This window comes from Triturus cristatus, chromosome 3_2, assembly GCF_964204655.1.
Source record: "Triturus cristatus chromosome 3_2, aTriCri1.1, whole genome shotgun sequence".
NCBI lineage: Eukaryota > Metazoa > Chordata > Amphibia > Caudata > Salamandridae > Triturus > Triturus cristatus.
The window spans coordinates 1,093,919,772-1,093,937,456 of NC_140584.1; the positions used below are offsets into that span (position 1 = coordinate 1,093,919,772).

At 43.9% G+C, this 17,685-nt stretch overlaps 1 protein-coding gene across 1 annotated transcript in view; it reads left to right on the forward strand.

Annotated features, from left to right (window-relative positions):
- TMEM97 (transmembrane protein 97) overlaps positions 1 to 6,804 on the forward strand; it is a 61,055-nt gene extending 54,251 nt beyond the window's left edge. The window contains exon 3 of the mRNA XM_085649871.1: positions 5,396 to 6,804. Within this exon, the coding sequence (XP_085505997.1) occupies positions 5,396 to 5,643 (248 nt within the window). The 3' untranslated portion in view covers positions 5,644 to 6,804. The remainder of the gene's footprint in view (positions 1 to 5,395) is intronic.
- Positions 6,805 to 17,685: the final 10,881 nt, after the last annotated feature.

Consider the following 17,685-nt stretch of genomic DNA (forward strand, 5'->3'; position numbering starts at 1 on the left):
TGGTCAGCTGGATTGGAGTGTGTTGTGCCAAATGTTATTTATTGAATTACGACCATCAGCAACAAAAATTCATCATATGCTACTATATGAAGCTAACATCAAGAAGTTTACTACGGACTGGGTAAATTACTGATAATAAAAGTAAAATAAAACTTAACTTACCGTCCTGCGCCGCTGCCACCTCAGCTTCTATGGTCCGACTCCCGCCGTCTTTTCCAATTCCTGCAGGCAGCTCTCATCGCGACGTCATCAGCCAGGAGGGGAGCCTCCCGCCCTACCCTCCACCAATCACAACGCTGTGAGGCACAACGGAGCGCGGCCCACCAGGGCCATTTTCTCTATGTAGGCTGATGCATGCATCAGCCTACATAGAGAAAAAGGGAGAATGGGCGGTCCTGCTCGAGGGCAGGGGGGAGTGGCTTGCCCACTGTTGTGCATACTGACTGTTTGGTCGGCCCCCGTGCGAGAAAGCAGAAACATAAATGGTAGTTATTATCATTTATGTTTCTGCCTTCTCGCGCTGCGAGAAAGCAGTGGGGCGTTGCCCCCACGCCCCAATAGAGGAGCCGCCACTGCTGTAGTGTGGAAGCTGCCATCCCTTTGCAAGGCATGCAGTATATACTGTAGTGTGGAAGCTTTGTTGAAGCTCTGACCACTCTCTGCCCATTGGCTTTTGTCTTAAATGCTGCCTTCCGATTGGTTTGAGGCTTGTTAGTCCCTCCTCATTCATCATTTGTATCCCTCCATGGCTATTGGCCCCTTTACCCCTTTACTCCTAACACTATTTTCTTCCCTGTCTCCCTACTCCACCGCCCCCTCCCTCAGTCTGTGACTTCTCACCCTCCCCCCCCACCCCCCACTCACTCTTGTTTGTGTTTTCTAGCCTGCCGGCACTTCCGTTTTCATCTTTATTATTGCCACCTTGAAATATGCGAGTTCAAGAAGCGTGCTGTACAAAAACTTCTTGTGTTTAATTAACTAGATTTTAATGTTACTCTAAATATAATGAGACTCTAGGCAACATTCGGGGTATGCATGGCAACTGAGACCTCTTAATTCACAAATGGCATTGTTGTCGGGTGGGAGGAGCGGCAGTGTTTTAACTCATGCTTAAAATGAGCACTTTTAATAACTTCCTCTCAATTAAGTGCTATAATCTTCTGTACTGGGGTGGCGTGCTAAAGAAATGCACTTTGGTTTTTTTTCTGAAGAGACATTATCGCACATTTACATCATGTTTACTGTATGAATAACATGCCGATCATTTTCACGGCTCGCCCACTGGCTCGTATACGCTTGGCTCGGCTCCGGCTGGCTCTACCTGTTAATTAATATATTGGCTCGCGCACCTCTAACAAAGAGAGATGAATGGATACATGACAGTGAGCACAGGTAGATGGTAGAGAAATAGACTGATGCAGACAAACAAAGTCAGCCTCCATTGCCTCACATCAGAATCGTCACTTTCAATAACCTGGAAATCTGCCGGCAACTCCCTCATGCCCCAACCCCCTCCCCCTCACCAATTCTTAGCACAAGCGGCAGATTCTGAGCTGTTCCCTGCTGGTGCAGAGGAGCACGGCAGAGTCTGTAGAAGCGCTGGGATCCCTATCCTCTCCGGGCGGGCACCTAAGCCTTCCGGGTGCCTTAACACTCAGGATAAATGAATACATTTTGTTCTGTGCTTTAGTCGCCCCTCTGTGAGCACTGTCTGGTAGATGAAGCTCTGTATTAATAAACACATTCAGAGAGGTGGTTGTGTCCAAACAAACAACAGCCACAATACTGTAAGTTTTGAACGTGTAGTTTAAAACCTGCTCATCGAGTAGCTCATTGGCCGATCATTCCATGGCACTACCAAAATTACATTTGGACACATTTTCTCAACTGTAAAACACTCCCTTCTATGGGTCGTTTAACAACTCGGGCTTTGGGGTTATGTAACCTACTTTGGATGCTGTGTAAAAGAGTAAATACAAAAATGAATGCAATGAAACTAAGCAACCAGTACTGTCTAAAACACTGTGAAAACTGACACGCATTCTGGCATTTTGTTTAGTTCATGTCGATTTTCTCATAGATGTGAATAAAGTACTCTTAATATCTTAATTAAATCTGCACACTTTTAACTAATAGCACCGGGTGACCTTTGACAACTAGGCAATGAATACATTTTCACGTACCCCCGAAGCCCCTCTGCCCCCTTGGCAATCTTCATTGCCTCCGAGTGTTTGGGGGATAACCAAGATGCAGGAGAGTGAGTCAAATAGTCTAGAAAATGAAAGAGAAGCCGGGATTCGGATTCACATGCTCCTATCCTGATCGCGTTGGTTAGTCTGTAAGCACTACTTTTATTAATGAGTTTCGCATTAGTAAAGCACCACCGTGTGCATGTATGGCGACACTTCACCCATGAGGTACGTGCCAAGCAATTGTTGACACAATCCTCACTTTGCGTCTTTTTCAATATATTTATTACGAAGTGCAGGACCTTTCCAAGGGATTTTGCACACTACATACATTCACTTAAAAAATAAAACGTGTAGGTAAAAAACCTTGCCATTTACAATTTCAATAACTCTAACTCACAAATGCGAGACCTATTTGCATTGCAAATGCTTGTTTATATATTTATTTTTACCTTTTTTCTATTCCACGCCCTGTCAGCTGGCATCTTTCTGAATGGGTTGTTGATCATTCCAAGATGTAGGCCCTTGCATTTGAATGCATTTTAGTTATTGCTTTTACCAATTCCATTCAAAGATGGCTACCATGGATGTTTGGACAGTCGCTGTGGCAATCTAGCATTGGCTCAGTTCAATTGTTTACGGCTGAGCCATATTGGCTGTGCTAATGCTACCTCAGGGCCCTGTCAACTTAATAACCTCACAGTAACCTCGCAGTAGCCACTGTGCTTGTGTGAAAACTTCGCAGGCCTATGTCTCTATGACTTCTCTAGACAACGCCATCAAAGATATTAGTTGCTAGTAACCTGGAGCTGAGAGTTGCTAAGATGATGCTCCAAGTCTTATTTCTAGTGGAGATAAAAGTCTGTTTAAATTCCAACCAATAACATGAAATCTGTGTATAGAATATACCGGTTGTAGTATCCTAGTCTACAAATCAAACCAGACAAGAACCTTTCCTGTGGAAGTAAGTTATTTTACCTGTAACATTTGTTCTGTAATGTGTGTATCCATCATGTTTTATAAGGGAAGGTGTATTTTGCACATTATCTGTATCATCCATGTGTCCACCTTATCCACCATCTTCTGTCCGTGGCATAGAATTTACCGATAAGCCACAAATCACATGTATGTTTGAGTGTGGAGTAGGTAATGTAAAATTCCATCAGTATCTACACATATACAAAGACAGGTGAGAATGTTTCTCTTATTAGCCAACTGTGCTGGAAATGCTGTGGAATTTTTTAGCACAGTCTGAATATTGCATTGAGTAGTTGAGCAAGTAGATGCAAATTGGTACATCCAAAAGAACACTTTCTAGGTCTCGCATAGACAGCGCGCATGCAATGTCTCTCCAAGACATCAAGTAATCTGTATCAGGGGTGAAACTCTGCCTATTGCCGGGTAATTTCTCCTGCCGCTTGCCATTAGTAAACTCTGGCATTGCTTTCCTTAGCGGGCTTATTATTGGTTGTAGAACCGATGCGCCACTACCGTTTATTCCGGAAGCAGGACCGCCTAACTACAATTTTCGTCTGTTTTCGTGGACTTCCCTTCTTCAGCTCTTGTGTTTAAGAACTCTTTTAAAAAAAAAAAATGTATCCGTCCCACGTCAGTGCGATCCTTCAACGTGCATTTACTTTTATTTCTTCACTGTCCCGCCCCTCAAACACCACTTGCGGCAATTGCTGGCGCTTCTTGTGTTTATTTCCTGTGAACAATGCGCGCTTTTAATTGTCACAATGGCAGAAATTTGATTTACACACATACCATGCTTTATCTTTAACACGGCGCCCGCGTTTACAGTCACACAACATGGGCGTACGCAATTAATAATGGCGCTGTGGCTCACAGCCCCTCATCCCCGTCCCGCCCTCGGGCGCTGCACTTAATGTTTCAGCACAGCACCCGTGGACAACTGGTCACAATCACTCTCAGCTCTTTCATGCGAGTGGCTTCTTCAAAATTTATTTAACTTTACTGTGTCTGCCTGAGCCTCGGTTCCCTGCTCTCCTCGAGCCGCCCTGGTGCAGCGGCGGGGAGGGAGCTGCGCTCGGCTCTCAGCTCACGGGGAATGATAGTATGCATATAAATAAAGAGGGAAGGGAACTCGGTGAGCAGTGGCTTCCTTCCTCCCCCCTTAGGGTGTAAATATATCTACACAAACAAGCATACTCACTTTCAATTATGTCAATCCATAGTTTCATATATTGAGCTACGTTAGCAAGCCTGATACAAACGTATTATTATTATTATTGACATAAAATATATTCATTGTTTATGATTACGTAGAAAACGCTAGACTAAAAGCAATCTACTTGTTAAACTCACTACATTCTTCGCTCAAAATAGTGGCTTTACTTCTAGTAATGAGTGTGTTGTTATGTGTGTTTTTGTGGCTTGTGTTTGTGTCTATTCATTCACACACATCCGCATATCTACATATGTTTCATATTTTGCACAGTTCTTGCTGCTGGCGACTTCACCGCCATCTGTGCCCAGTGTGTGAATGATGTGTATGAAGGGCACTGAGCAGGGTGTGCCAGATAAAAGGTGACGTCACTAGAAAAGGCATGGATGCAGAGTTATGCTCGCGTTGCAGCCTTACACATGCATTTCACAATTATCGTTTTTGTTGTTTTATTAAGCTTATTTAGACACATTAACAACTTAAGAACAAGTTTGATTGTTTAATGTTACTTTTTGGGCACGTACACATGGCATTGGAAATAACTATCGGCAGAGAGGAAAGTCCATAAGTTGTTCCTCCTTCTTATCGCTGTGCCACAGTACACATTTATTTGGCTACGATTTAACTTCTCAGTGCCTTTTTCATTGAAACTGCAACATGTTTTCGAACTAGCGTAGGTGTTGGAGGCCACTCTCTCGAAGTCATTCTCTGTCACCATGTCACTAAATGATCATTTGAGCTCCATAGTAGGTTTTGCTTACATTAAAACATGGGTCCTCTGGATGAATGATTTGATTAGAGTTATGGTACTAGTCCAACCTTGGTAGTACGGCCGAGGGTGCCGTTCAAAGTATTAGTCCATATGCACTCGCTTGTCCAAGAGGTTCTGCTTGAAGGGGAGGGGAGATGACCACTGTGGTTCAGAAGTTCTTCCTGCTGGTATGAAGAGCTACAACATGTATTTTCTTAATTTAGGATGAGTAATTGTATTTCTTTTTTTCCTCTCAATTCTTCATAGGTGGTTGCAAATGGATCCGCATCCCAGCCATTATTTACTCCGTCCATGTTGCGACGACTGTCTTGCCTATCATTGCACATGTTTTGTTCGCTGATTTACCTCTGTCCTCGCAGAAGCCTGTGACCCAAAATGAGCGCTTGACTCTTGTGTCATTTTACGCCCCATACTTGCTGATTCCACTGCTGCTGCTGAATACCATGCTTTACAACCCGAAATACGTGCAGGAGGAAAAAAAGAAAAGGAAGTAAAGATGACGGCCATCGGAGGCGTTTGAGGAGGGTTGAGAGGTGTACTAAGACGAAGGGTTCATGCCAAACACCGCTGCAGTATTACTGCCATTGGTACTTTTGTGGTACCCACAGCATACTGAACTCTCATAATGACCTTGCACAGCAGTTACCCATGTCAACTTCATAAAAGTCTGTGAATTGTACGTGGAACATCAGTGTCTCTCAGAAACTGCTCCTACTGCACCTTTGCACATCATGTACAACTTTTTACTGGAGTACATAGTGAACAGCCCCTGTACAGTGGGTGGGGGGGATTTCAAAACTGAAGATTTCAGTAGCTGGTGGAACAATAAATAACTCTTTCCAGTTGTTTGAAAATGCAAGTTCCTGGGTTGTTGCCTGTACTTTGGACCAGACTTTAGATTCAGTGCTGTGTACCTTCTGAATCTAGGTTAAAAGTTCAAAATACTTAGCTGGAAATGCTTGTAGTTTGAAACGTTTAGTGAGAAAGTATTAGCTGAAGTCTGCTAACCGTCTGTGTTTTTTACATTTAGTTTGAAATCCTTTTTTCAAATATTAATGATACTTTTTCTGTGACGGTCGCGGTTTAGCTACAACTTTCAGCCTTGTAATGACCTCAGGTAGGCACAGTCACAATTCTAATTTCAATCCTAGCTATTTTAGTTTCTAAATCTAAATCGAGTTCATGAACAAATTTGGTAATGGCCAAAGTTCAAAATGCAAACTAAATGTATTTCTACTAAATGTGTTTTTGATGTCAAGAATGTAACTGTTTTGAACTAAACGTCGACACACTTTAGCCTAGTACCTTACATTTCCAGCGTGCAAGGGGATTGTGAGATGCTCTCATTTGTTAACCAAACTTCAATTCCTTATCCTTCACAAATTCCTCTTCTAACCTCCTCCAAAAGTGTTCTTCTGCCATGTGGGCTTAAATGTGAATAATGCGAAGCTGTACCTTTCTTTAGCTCCTCTCTGATATAAATGTTTTAATATAGACTAAAATTACATTTCTTCAATAAAATAATTTTTTAAGGATCTTTTATTAAGAAAACATCTGATGGTGTGTTATACTTTGTTTTAATGTGTACTGTCTTAAAATCATGATTAAAGTTTATACTGCATTCCATTCAATTAAAGCATCCTATTTTGAATAAACAGGGGTCAGTTCCTTCTTCAGTGTTCTTTTCCCTCATATTCACCTCTTTACGTAACATGTGTTTTTGATCTTTAGCTGGAAAGGCCCTGCTTTCTAGTGCACTGAGATGGGTGTTCAGAGCTTTTGATTCTGTCGCAGTAGTGACCGTGATACACAAAAGACGGGGTATAAGGCAGAAACTGATTGCACCAAATCACTTAGTCAGTTCAAAAATATTGATGTTCTTCGGGTGCCAAGGATCATGAGGTTAAATACCCCTAAACCCCCTTAGGGTCAAGGACCCTACAATTTATCAACAAATCACTGTGATACAGCACTCCACAAAGTTATTTTATGATCGTCAAATATGTCTGTCCATTCAGCAGGTGTTGTTTCAAAATTGTTTCTTTATTGGGTTCTTCTTCTCTTTACATATATAAAAGACACATACAGCGTAGCCGACGCGTTTCGTCCCGGAGGACTTCTTCAGGGCTACAATAGACAGATACAAAAATATCTTACAAACATGTTTACAAAAATATATCCACAAATATATACAATTAAAACATTTTTTTTTCAATCCTATTAATCTATATATACATTTTTCCTATACAAAAAGTGCTAAAAACACCAATTAATGTTCTGCAACTCCTTGTGCACACATCTTTCAGATAGCTACAAAGATCCATGGTTGTCCTTGAATTCTACACCTGCCAATTCGAACGTTATCATACTTTTTATAATTATAATTCATCTTATCAATCACTTTCTAAGAATATATCAGACCATTTTCTTACGGATGGAGTGAAGGCTTATGAACACAACAATTATTCTCTTCTTATTTTAATCAAGTGCCAAGAATTTTCAGTAGTAACCGTGCTTTGCCAATCTGCAGATTATTCCTTTGGCTCCTCAGCCCATGTTTGCAGTTCAGTTGCTTACTCTGCTGAGGCCTTTTCTTAAGTCTCCCAGTTTGGCAGGTAGTGGTTACCGGACAATATCCATGATGGGTACTCATGGTTGCTACTGGTGCCCCTGTCCTTGGATGCTAATGGACTCCAGTTTGATAGAAAATGTCCTTCCTTTGTCCACTTGACTAAGGGCAGAGATGGAGCGGATTAAGGTAGAGGCCATAGAGTGATTGGAAGTAACATATTGTAGTTTTCAAGTGTTTGGACACAATATAAGTATTGCTCAGACAGTGCAATTTATGATTAAAGGAAGAGGACTTCTTTTTATTCATAGGAAACTAGGTCAGTTAAAATAAGAAATGCTGCTAAGGCAGCGACGAAGCCTCCGACTGTGGCTGCATGGCTCTGCTACATGGATTCTTGTCAAGGCGCGGAGCGGGTGGTTTATCAAAGCCGCGGATGCCCTCGCAAGTGGGAGAAACTTTGGGGGCCATGGACGTTGTATAGAGGTTTGTGAGGGGTTCCATGGGACACATTGATAGGCTTCATGGGTGGGTTTTGAGACGTATGTTGATGGGGGGGGGGCGGGGAGATTTACGTCCATTTTCCCTGTAAGCCCATGTGCTATACTGTTTGAGTATTGTCAATCTGGGAATTGCTTACTTTGATTGTACTGTCAACTGCTTATATCTAAAGCTTGTTTCTTGAGTTAAAAAAGAAAATGATAAAAATGCTGCTAAATGGATTTGGTGTGAGATATTACCCCAAACACAATGTTAATACTTGCATGCTAAGACGCTACATCCAAAGTAACTTGAGGTCTTGTGGTCTATGCTATGGTGAAAGATTTGGGCCTACATGTTTATCTTCAAAAACTCTTAGAATTAAAGTATTTTTCTGCTAAAATGTTTACAGTGGGGTGAAATACAATGCAGAATTCTGCATTATGCCTACCCTTTGCTCTATCTGCCTAGTCTATCTGTGTGCAAAAAGGGATACTTGAGTAGAATTGAGTTTAGGTGTCTCACAGCTGACAAAATGTCCCCGAAAAATGAAGAAACCTATGTCACTGCGAACCCTACTACCCAAAACGAATAAGGTACCTCAACCCCAACAAAGTGATACATTTAGAATGGCACAGGATAGGCTTAGTGCAGGTGCAGAGGAGACTGAGACTGTGACCCCCCCCCAAGCATGAGTTCAGAGGGTGCAAAAGAAGCCAAAACTAAATAGACAGTGTAACACCATGAAGGGCCCTCATTTTGTGTCAAGTGCGATGTTCGTAGCATTCTATCATCGGGTAACAGGGTTAGGAAGAGCCTGCCCTGAAAGAGAAAGGGGGACCTTACTGGCGGTTTGGCTCTGGTACTAAACTCTCTGACATATCACACCTATTAGCAGCTGAACAAACAATACTGACGAGCTTTAAGAACGAGATCACCAGATGCCGCAAAAATCCTCCGTTGCAGAGAGACACCATATTGACTCGACGCGGCAAACAAACGAGCTAGACCTGGCGTAACAAAATGTTGAATCCCAAAGGTCCCCGTGGAATGCATCAGCTGAAACTCAACAGATTTGCACAGCCTGATTCGGATGCCCCAGTGCTATGGGGACTCAAACAGCTGCACCAGCCAGGTACAGAGGAGGAAGCCCTTACTCTGCAAGACATAAGGATGGCAATTCAGGGAGTTTGCTCGGTCCTAAAGAATAAAATTGATATGGTTGCCTCAGAAGTAATGCTTGTGCACGCGGATCTTTGCAACCTTGTGCCCTAATTAAAGTCACTGAGGACTCTATCATTGAACTCCAATCTACCACTAAGACATTGGAAACTCAGGTAAAGGAGCTCTTTGTTACTATGGCAACGTTATAATGCAAACTTTAAGATTTTGAAGGGCATGCATGCAGGAACAATGTTAGAATCCTAGGGGTACCAGAGAAGGTAGAAGGCCCGGAGGATCTTATTGTGAACCACCTATAACCACGTCTCCAAATAATTTTGGGTGGCACGTGCCTGTGGGATTCCGGGGGGCCCGCTGTGTCTGGGGGTGCCCCCACTTCCCATAGTGGTGAGAATCTAGAACTATAGAGACGGAGACACAATACCGCAAACTGCCCGCTCTGCCCCTCTGCTCAAATATAAGAATGCCACGATTACATTTTTTCTGGACTTCACGATTAAAGTCCAACGACTGAGGCATTCGTTCCTTGAGGTGAAAAAGATACTGCGGGGAAAAATAATTTAAATACGCAATGTATTCCCTGCCAAGCTCAGGGTGGAGACGGAGGGAAAGACATGGGTCTTTGGCTCACCGGAGGAAGCCTGGGGCTGGCAAGATGGATGGCGACAACTTGGAAATAGACAATCAAATGCATACAGTCAGAAGAATACCAAGGATAGATGACTACAGTCGCTACAACTCTGCCAAAAAGTAGGAGAGGCTGAGCATATACCGTCCGGTGAGAGTCCACCATAGAAACAGAACGCCCTGACCTGTGGTGATCTGGGGACTTGAGAGCACGCACATGTCTGGATTAATATTGTATAAACTTGTGTAGGTATAATGGACCTAGCCCCGAATGGGTCCAACTGTCCCCAAATACCAGAGCTACCGGGGGATTCCGAGACCAGATAGAAGACTTTCTTCTCTTGTCCCTATTCCAAATGTTGTTGCTGTGGTAAATTGATCGAAAAAAAGCCTAGGACTTCGTAGTGACCTGTTTAGACAGCTAAAGCATGGTAAAAAGGGTACATATTTTCTTTGGGGATGAGGTGGACGAACAACCTGTTTGCGGCACGTCCTGCTGTGGTTATGCATGGGGTACACAGGCGCTCTGCAATGTTGAAGTGGTTGGCAGTTTCGAGTCCATGCGGCAGGGCGTGGGGATTTGAGGGATTGTTATTTAAGTTGTATTGTGATGTTCTGTAGGTTATGTATGTCAACAACAGCGATATTAGCCAATAACAATTTTTGGGGAATACTGGGAAATAAGAGTGAAGATATCTCTCTGTAGAGCTTAGGAACAGATGGCATTTGCCCCTCCCCCCGCTGTTCTCCCTAAGTCCAAATTTACACCGGGTCACTTGTCAACCCCCTCCCCCAAGAGAGAGGTTATGGCAGCACATATGCAAGAAACGATAAGTGCCACACGAGTCTCATGTAGCTTTAAAATCCTTTCTTGGAATGTGAATGGGTTGGGCGACAAAATTAAAAGAGGGGTAGTGCTGCAACCCCTGTAACGCCATTCACTCAATATAGCCCTACTGCAAGAAACACACCACAGATCACTACACATTGTGCACTCAATAAATGGGATTCCAAGTTAGTAGCACATGCTAGTTATACTGGGGGCTCGATAGGAGTATGCATTCTCCTGCGTAAATCCTTCTTGTTCATTATATGTGGCACAGTGCATGATACTCCTGAACGATTTGTAGTACTGTCAGGGCACTGGGAAGGTAGATTGTTCCATATACTCTTGTTGTTTATTCCCCCGAGGCTGCATGCAGCAACACATAAGGACTTGGGCTCGCTCATAGTTTCCTTGCCCCAAGAGGAGATACTGATGGGTGGTGACTGCAACGCGGCTCTTTGCGGAGAGCTAGACTGTCTACCGACACGGCAGGGAGAATGTCCTGGTAAGGTTTTGGCAGAATTTTTGTCAGCAATGGGCCTGGTGGATGTATGGAGGGTGTGCAATTCACTAACTTGTCATTACACTTTTTACTCTGGTGCACACCGTAGTCTATCACGTATTGACTACATGTTTGGTTTCGCAGAACAACTCTCGACATTCAGTGAGGTGTATCACCTCCCGAGGGGAATCTCAGATCATTCCCTGATCTGCGCCGTTTATGGCAGACGAAATCGGTCTGGGGAAAATGGGATGCCACTTAACCCATGGTATCTTAAGGTGCCGTTGATCTGAGTTGACCTGCGAGAGGCCACTGCCCACTACTTTGAGGAGAATAAGGGATTTGTGGAATCAGCCCAGGTCCTGTGGGAGGCCTTTAAAGTAGTAATAAGAGGTCAAGAGGTGGCATTGATTGTGGGACATAAGAAGCAATTGACAATACTATAAGATGAAGTCAGAGAATTGGAGTCTGAGTTGCTACTGTCAGAAAACGATGAGGTGCAGCATAGATTATAGATCAAACAAAAAGAATACAGGGAGATTGCGGAAGAAGAGGCCAGGGCAAAATACCGGGCAACACTACACCGATTGTATGAGGTTGGGGACAGAGCAGGTAAACATTTGGCATGGCTAGATAAAAGGAAACTGGCCACCCAGATGGGTATTCAAGATCACCGATGATGATGCTACACACGTTGGAGACAGGTAACGGGTGGCCTACGCCTTTGCAAAGCACTATAAGAAGATATATACACCATCGTCGCAGGCCACAGTAGATGAAACGTGTGACTTGCTAGCCACCATAAACGTGCCCTCATTAACAACAACTGATAGAGAGAACTTGGAAGTGGACCTCACAGATATTGAAGTCATCCAAGCAATCGGTGCGTTAAAGGTCGGAAAAGCTATGAGCCCAAATAGTCTTCCAACTGAGTTGTATAAATTAACTGCCTCCAAGTCTGCCCCATATTTGTTGAAAATGTTTAAGGACAGTCTAGAGAAAGGGACCCTACCCAAAGATCAGAGGCGTGCTAATGTTGTGGTAATACATAAAAAGGGTAAACCCCCAGAGAGCTCTGCATCTTACAGACCGATCTCTCTACTGAATGCAAAAGTTAAAATACTGGCTAAAGTGTTGACAACAGGATTGACTCCAGTGTTGCATAAATTGATTCATCTATAAGTCACGATTTTTGCCAAGTAGAAATACTAAGCTCAATTTGAGATGTCTCCTAGGGATGATGGGAAGGGCAACATACACCCAAGAGGAGGTGGTAGTGGTGTCTTTGGATGCCAGAATGGCTTTTGATATGGTAGATTGGCCCTTCCAGTTTGCAGTCCTCGAGAGAATGGGATTTGGCCCAAAACTTCTGGCCTGGATTATGGTGTTATATTCAAACCTCTTAGTGCAAGTAACAGTGAATGGTGGATGCTCAGCAGTTTTCACACTATATAGAGGCACAAGACAAGGCCTTTCTCCATTGATATTTGCTTTAGTGCTAGAACTATTGGTGGTCTGGATACAGAGATACCCATTTTATTAGGGGACTAAGATGGTCAGAGAGCTGGGAGAACAGAATCTCCCTCAATTCAGATGACATACTACTCTATGTGGCAGGCCCCTATTCCACATTGCATAGAAAATTTCACATATTTGCCCTGTCACACAAATATTCCTGCTATACCATTAACTGGGACAAATCGCGGATCTATATCCTCAGTGGACAGGAGCCGCGACTCCCACCCCCATCATGTGCAGTGAGAATTGTTATGGAGGGTTTTCAATACTTAAGAATTTACGTGACCATAGACCCAGTGGTTTTCCATAAGCGTAACTTATTTATTTATTTTATTTATGGCATTTATAAAGCGCTCTATAACCCTACGGGCATCCTGGCGCTGTGTACATAGCTAGGAACTCTGTGCATCACCCATGCGGCGACTTCAGGGTGGGGATGTGCAACACTGAAGGACATTCCTCCTGTCGTTGTTGGGAAAAGCTTCCTTCCAAATAATGGCGTTGCCACCGCTTTTTGTACGTTTTATAAAATAAGCCATACCCAGTTCCACCTACATATTTTCAAACCGTAGAGGCGCTGTGCAAATGCTACTCTGGGACGTTGGAACCCTGCAAATCGCTTTATCAAAGTTGACACTAAGCTGATATGATGGAGGGATTGCTCACCCAGAGCACCAGTACTATTACTGGGCGGCAAAACTCATAGTAGTGAACCAGTGGGTCCATCTACAACACGAGGAGCCAGTGTACAGAATGGACAGATATAACATGCGAGCCGGGGGATATCTTGGAACCCTCAATGGGGAAAAGCTTGAAATGCCCCAAAAAACTGACCTCGGTGACCGTAAGACTGTGGCAAATAGCGACTGTTACGCTAGGGTGGCTCAATAAAATAACACAAGTTACTCTGTTGTGGGACTCAAGACAACCAGGTCTGCTAACAAATCAACTAGGCTTTGATAAATGGGAAATTATAGGTATTTCAAAGGTGGGTGAGTTATGGAGCAATAGGGATGTAAAACCCGTTGCTGATCTTCAGAAAGAGGACGAACTAGCATTGACGGAAACCTTCCAATATCTCCAAAAACGACATGCACTGCAGAAAGCTATTCCAAAGGGGACAATACTTCCAAACGCTACCCCGTTAGAAGATAGGTAATTAGATGACTATCTACAGAAAAAGGGTATATCCTGGACATACTGAAAGATACTGAACCATTCTCATGCAGTACTGGTGAAACCACATAATGAATGGATGGAAGACCTGGGGCAAATAGATGATGATGAGTGGATGGAGGCGCTAGCATCTTCTCGAGAGGAAGCTATAAGGTCACGTTTCAGACTAGTCCAGTTATAAGTATTACACAGAACATACTATAGAAGTGCGATATTGGTCAAGATGGGTATGCTAAATTCAGCACAATGTCCCAGAGGCTAGAAGGCACCTTCTTACATATATGGTGGGGCTGTCCGATAATTCATGACCACTGTAAGCGGTCGTAATTTGTATGACGTCACAGAGTGGAAAAGACATCAGTGCCTCTTGAATATTTGGGAAACAACAGATCTAACATCAAGGGAGAATCTGTGGGTTACACTGGGCCTTATGGTGGCAAAACTCAACATAGCAAAAAAATGGACGGCAACTTCAGGACCTACCCTGAGTGAATGGAAACATAATATGCATTGGTGCATGCAGGCAGAGAGGACAGTGTATGAAAGCAGGGGTTGTCTGAACCAATGGACCAAGATTTGGGGGTGCTGGAACGAGAATAGGGGTATGCTCTGTTTGCCTGTTAATGAAGCTCCCGGGAAAACGGAGGATTAATGAAGTAGTGATATATGAATACAGTTACAGGCAACGGCGGACACAGTGACCGCACTCCCCTGCTGTGTTCCCTTTGTGTTAAGTTCAACAGTGAATCAGGTTGGGTGTGCACTAGCTACTCCAGCACCTGCCGTTGTTGGGTGCCAGCTGCGAAGCAGAAAAAGGATGAACCCAAGATATGGAGTGGTGCACCACCCGTTAAGTGGCAAAAGTTCATAAACAATGGATTTCCTCTGGGCATAAAGTTACGAAGCGTCCTTGGAAAGAGTAAACCTGTCTAGTGTGGCCGCGTGGGTCTCCTTGATAAGGGCTAGCAAGCGGCAAATCTGGTGAGAAAATAGCTGCAGCCGTCAGCTCCGTCAGATAATGTGACAAATTATGTGACGGAGCTGACGACTGCAAAAAACATAAAGGACTTATTAAGACAACTTAACCAAGACTATAAGACTTATTGAAAAAAAACTTTTGCCACTTAACGGGTGGTGCACCACTCCATATCTTGGGTAGTGAGATATATATATATATATATATATATATATATATATATATATAGCACTAAACTCGGTAGACAGGAAGATACAATGGTAGACACAAAATGTAATTTGAATGGCCTGACACTTGCAATTTCATGCACTTTGTGATGTGATATCGATTATGCTGAATACCGCTGTCATATGTTTTTGATTGCAATAAAAAGATAACACAAAAAAAATAGAATTCCACTGTAAAGATTTTAGAAATCCTGAATACCAGTGCATTGTTTGAGAAGGTGTTGCCTGTCACTACCTGAATGCCTTACCTGATTGCTTTGGCCCTTCAGCCAGACACGATTCTTTCAGACCCCGGAGCGCTGCTGCTGTCCATTCATGAGGCCCAATCTAACTCTGTCTGCTTTCCTTGGCTCTTTCTCTTACGTCTTTTCGCCACTTTTGTTTTCTTTTCCTTGTGAATTTTAGCGCCTTTTTGCTCCCCTCTCCGCTTTTGCACTCTCTCTCCCTCACACATTTCGACTGTTGCTTCTCTTTTTACCACATTTTCCACATTGTTGTGTTCCTTTTAGCCTTGCTTTTGCCATTTTTTTCGCAGCATTTTTATGCCACTTTTGGCTCCTCTGACTTTTGTTTTCTACATTCCTTGCCTCAAACTCTGGAGCTTGTCTCTGCAGTGCTGTCAGACCACTCCGACCAACAGCGAAGGTGCATTTTTCTGCGCCTTCTGCCGTTTTTCCTGCTATCCCGCTGGCACCACCCTCGCTATACTTGCACTGCCACGCCTGGTAACACAGACACCCGCTGCCCTCTACCCCCATCCTCCCAATGGCCTGCACCCTACTACACTTTTTCGAAATTTGGGACATCCTTTGCGTTCTCTCCCTGAACCTACTTTTCGTCACAGAAACCTGGCTCAAACCTAAATCAGTGCTTGTCATTGCGACTACCATCCCCTGAATTCAAGATTACCAGACAGGACAGGTCCAGAAAACTAGGAGTAGAAACCCAATTATCTACAAGAAACACATCTGTGCCACTCTCACGAAGCACATTCTGGTGACAAACAGGAGTACCTGGCTTTCAAACTCAGCATCTCCTACAACACCACCACAGGAGGAGTCCTGCTCTGCTGACCATCTGGAGCAGCAGTCCATTTTTGAAACTCTTTTGCAAACATCATCGGCCCCCTTGTACTTAACTTCATCTCCTTCATTCTGCTCAGCGATCTCAATTTCCACCCTAGGGGATCTCACTGACTCAAACACCACCAGCATCCTGGACAACCTGAACACATTTGGATTCTCACAAATGGTGAGAGAGCCCCACCCACGTTGCTGGCCATCTGCTAGAGACTCCATCTTTACCAACTTTGATGACATCTTGGTGGGCAAACCCACCCCTCTCACGTGGACCAGCTGTTTGCTCGTCTGCTTTGACTTTCACTTCAGCCCCTATCAAAGAAAACACCTGCCACAACTGGACAACTATCTCTGAAGAAACCTGGTCCACAGGACTGTAAAACCACCACCCGCCGCAGCAAGACGACTTCTCCCACTCTATTGACAACTTGTTTCTGGATCATTACCTACGCAGATGCCCTGGCACTTCTCAAAACCAAGATGGATCACAAGCTAGCTTGTGCAGTGGCGACTTTCGATGTATCAAGTGCCACTGCAAGCAGCTCAAGCATTGATTGACTGACTCAGTACGACAGCACAAAAAAACCCTACAACAATACCATGAACATTTGAAAGCAACCAAGCGCTCCGCCCTACCAGAACAGATAGATAATAGCACAATTGGTGCTAAAGGAACTCTTTTCCGTAGTAAAGGAATTCACAATGCCTTCCGTCAACTCAACCACTTTGCCCCCTCCCAGTAGCTCTTATTCCATCTTGCACTTTTCTTCTGCGATAAGATTAGCACAATATATGACAACTTTGCAACTCAGCTGAACTCTTACTCCTGGCAGCCCTCTTCTGAGATAACAGCAGCTTTCCAAGAACCACCCTGCCCTATTGGCCCACAATCACCCAATCACTGTAATGCGATCCATGCACTCTGGAGCACCATGCCTACACCATGCCTTCTCAATGCTCTGCACTCACCCTGATCTTCAATTGCTTCCTGCCCATGGCTACCTTCCTAGACCACTGGTAACATGCAACTACTGAAAAAACCCACTGCAGACCCATCTCTCCAGCCAACAACGGACCACCTTCTGGACCAATCCCAATCGGGCTTCAGACCTAATGACCACACCAAAACCACCCTCATCGCTCCAACTGACAACCTCCGGACTAAGGCGACACCTCGGCCCTTATGCTCCTCGACCTTTCTGCCACCTTCCATACTGTCTCCCACCCAGTTCTTATCCAGTGTCTTCATCATTCAGGAATTCGTGGAACAGCCCTTCAATATTTCTGCCTGAGAATCGTGGTGGACAAATTATTGATGGCCAGCCAAGTCACCTTGATCACCTCCTTCCCCTTCCACAGCCTTAAGGTTCTCTG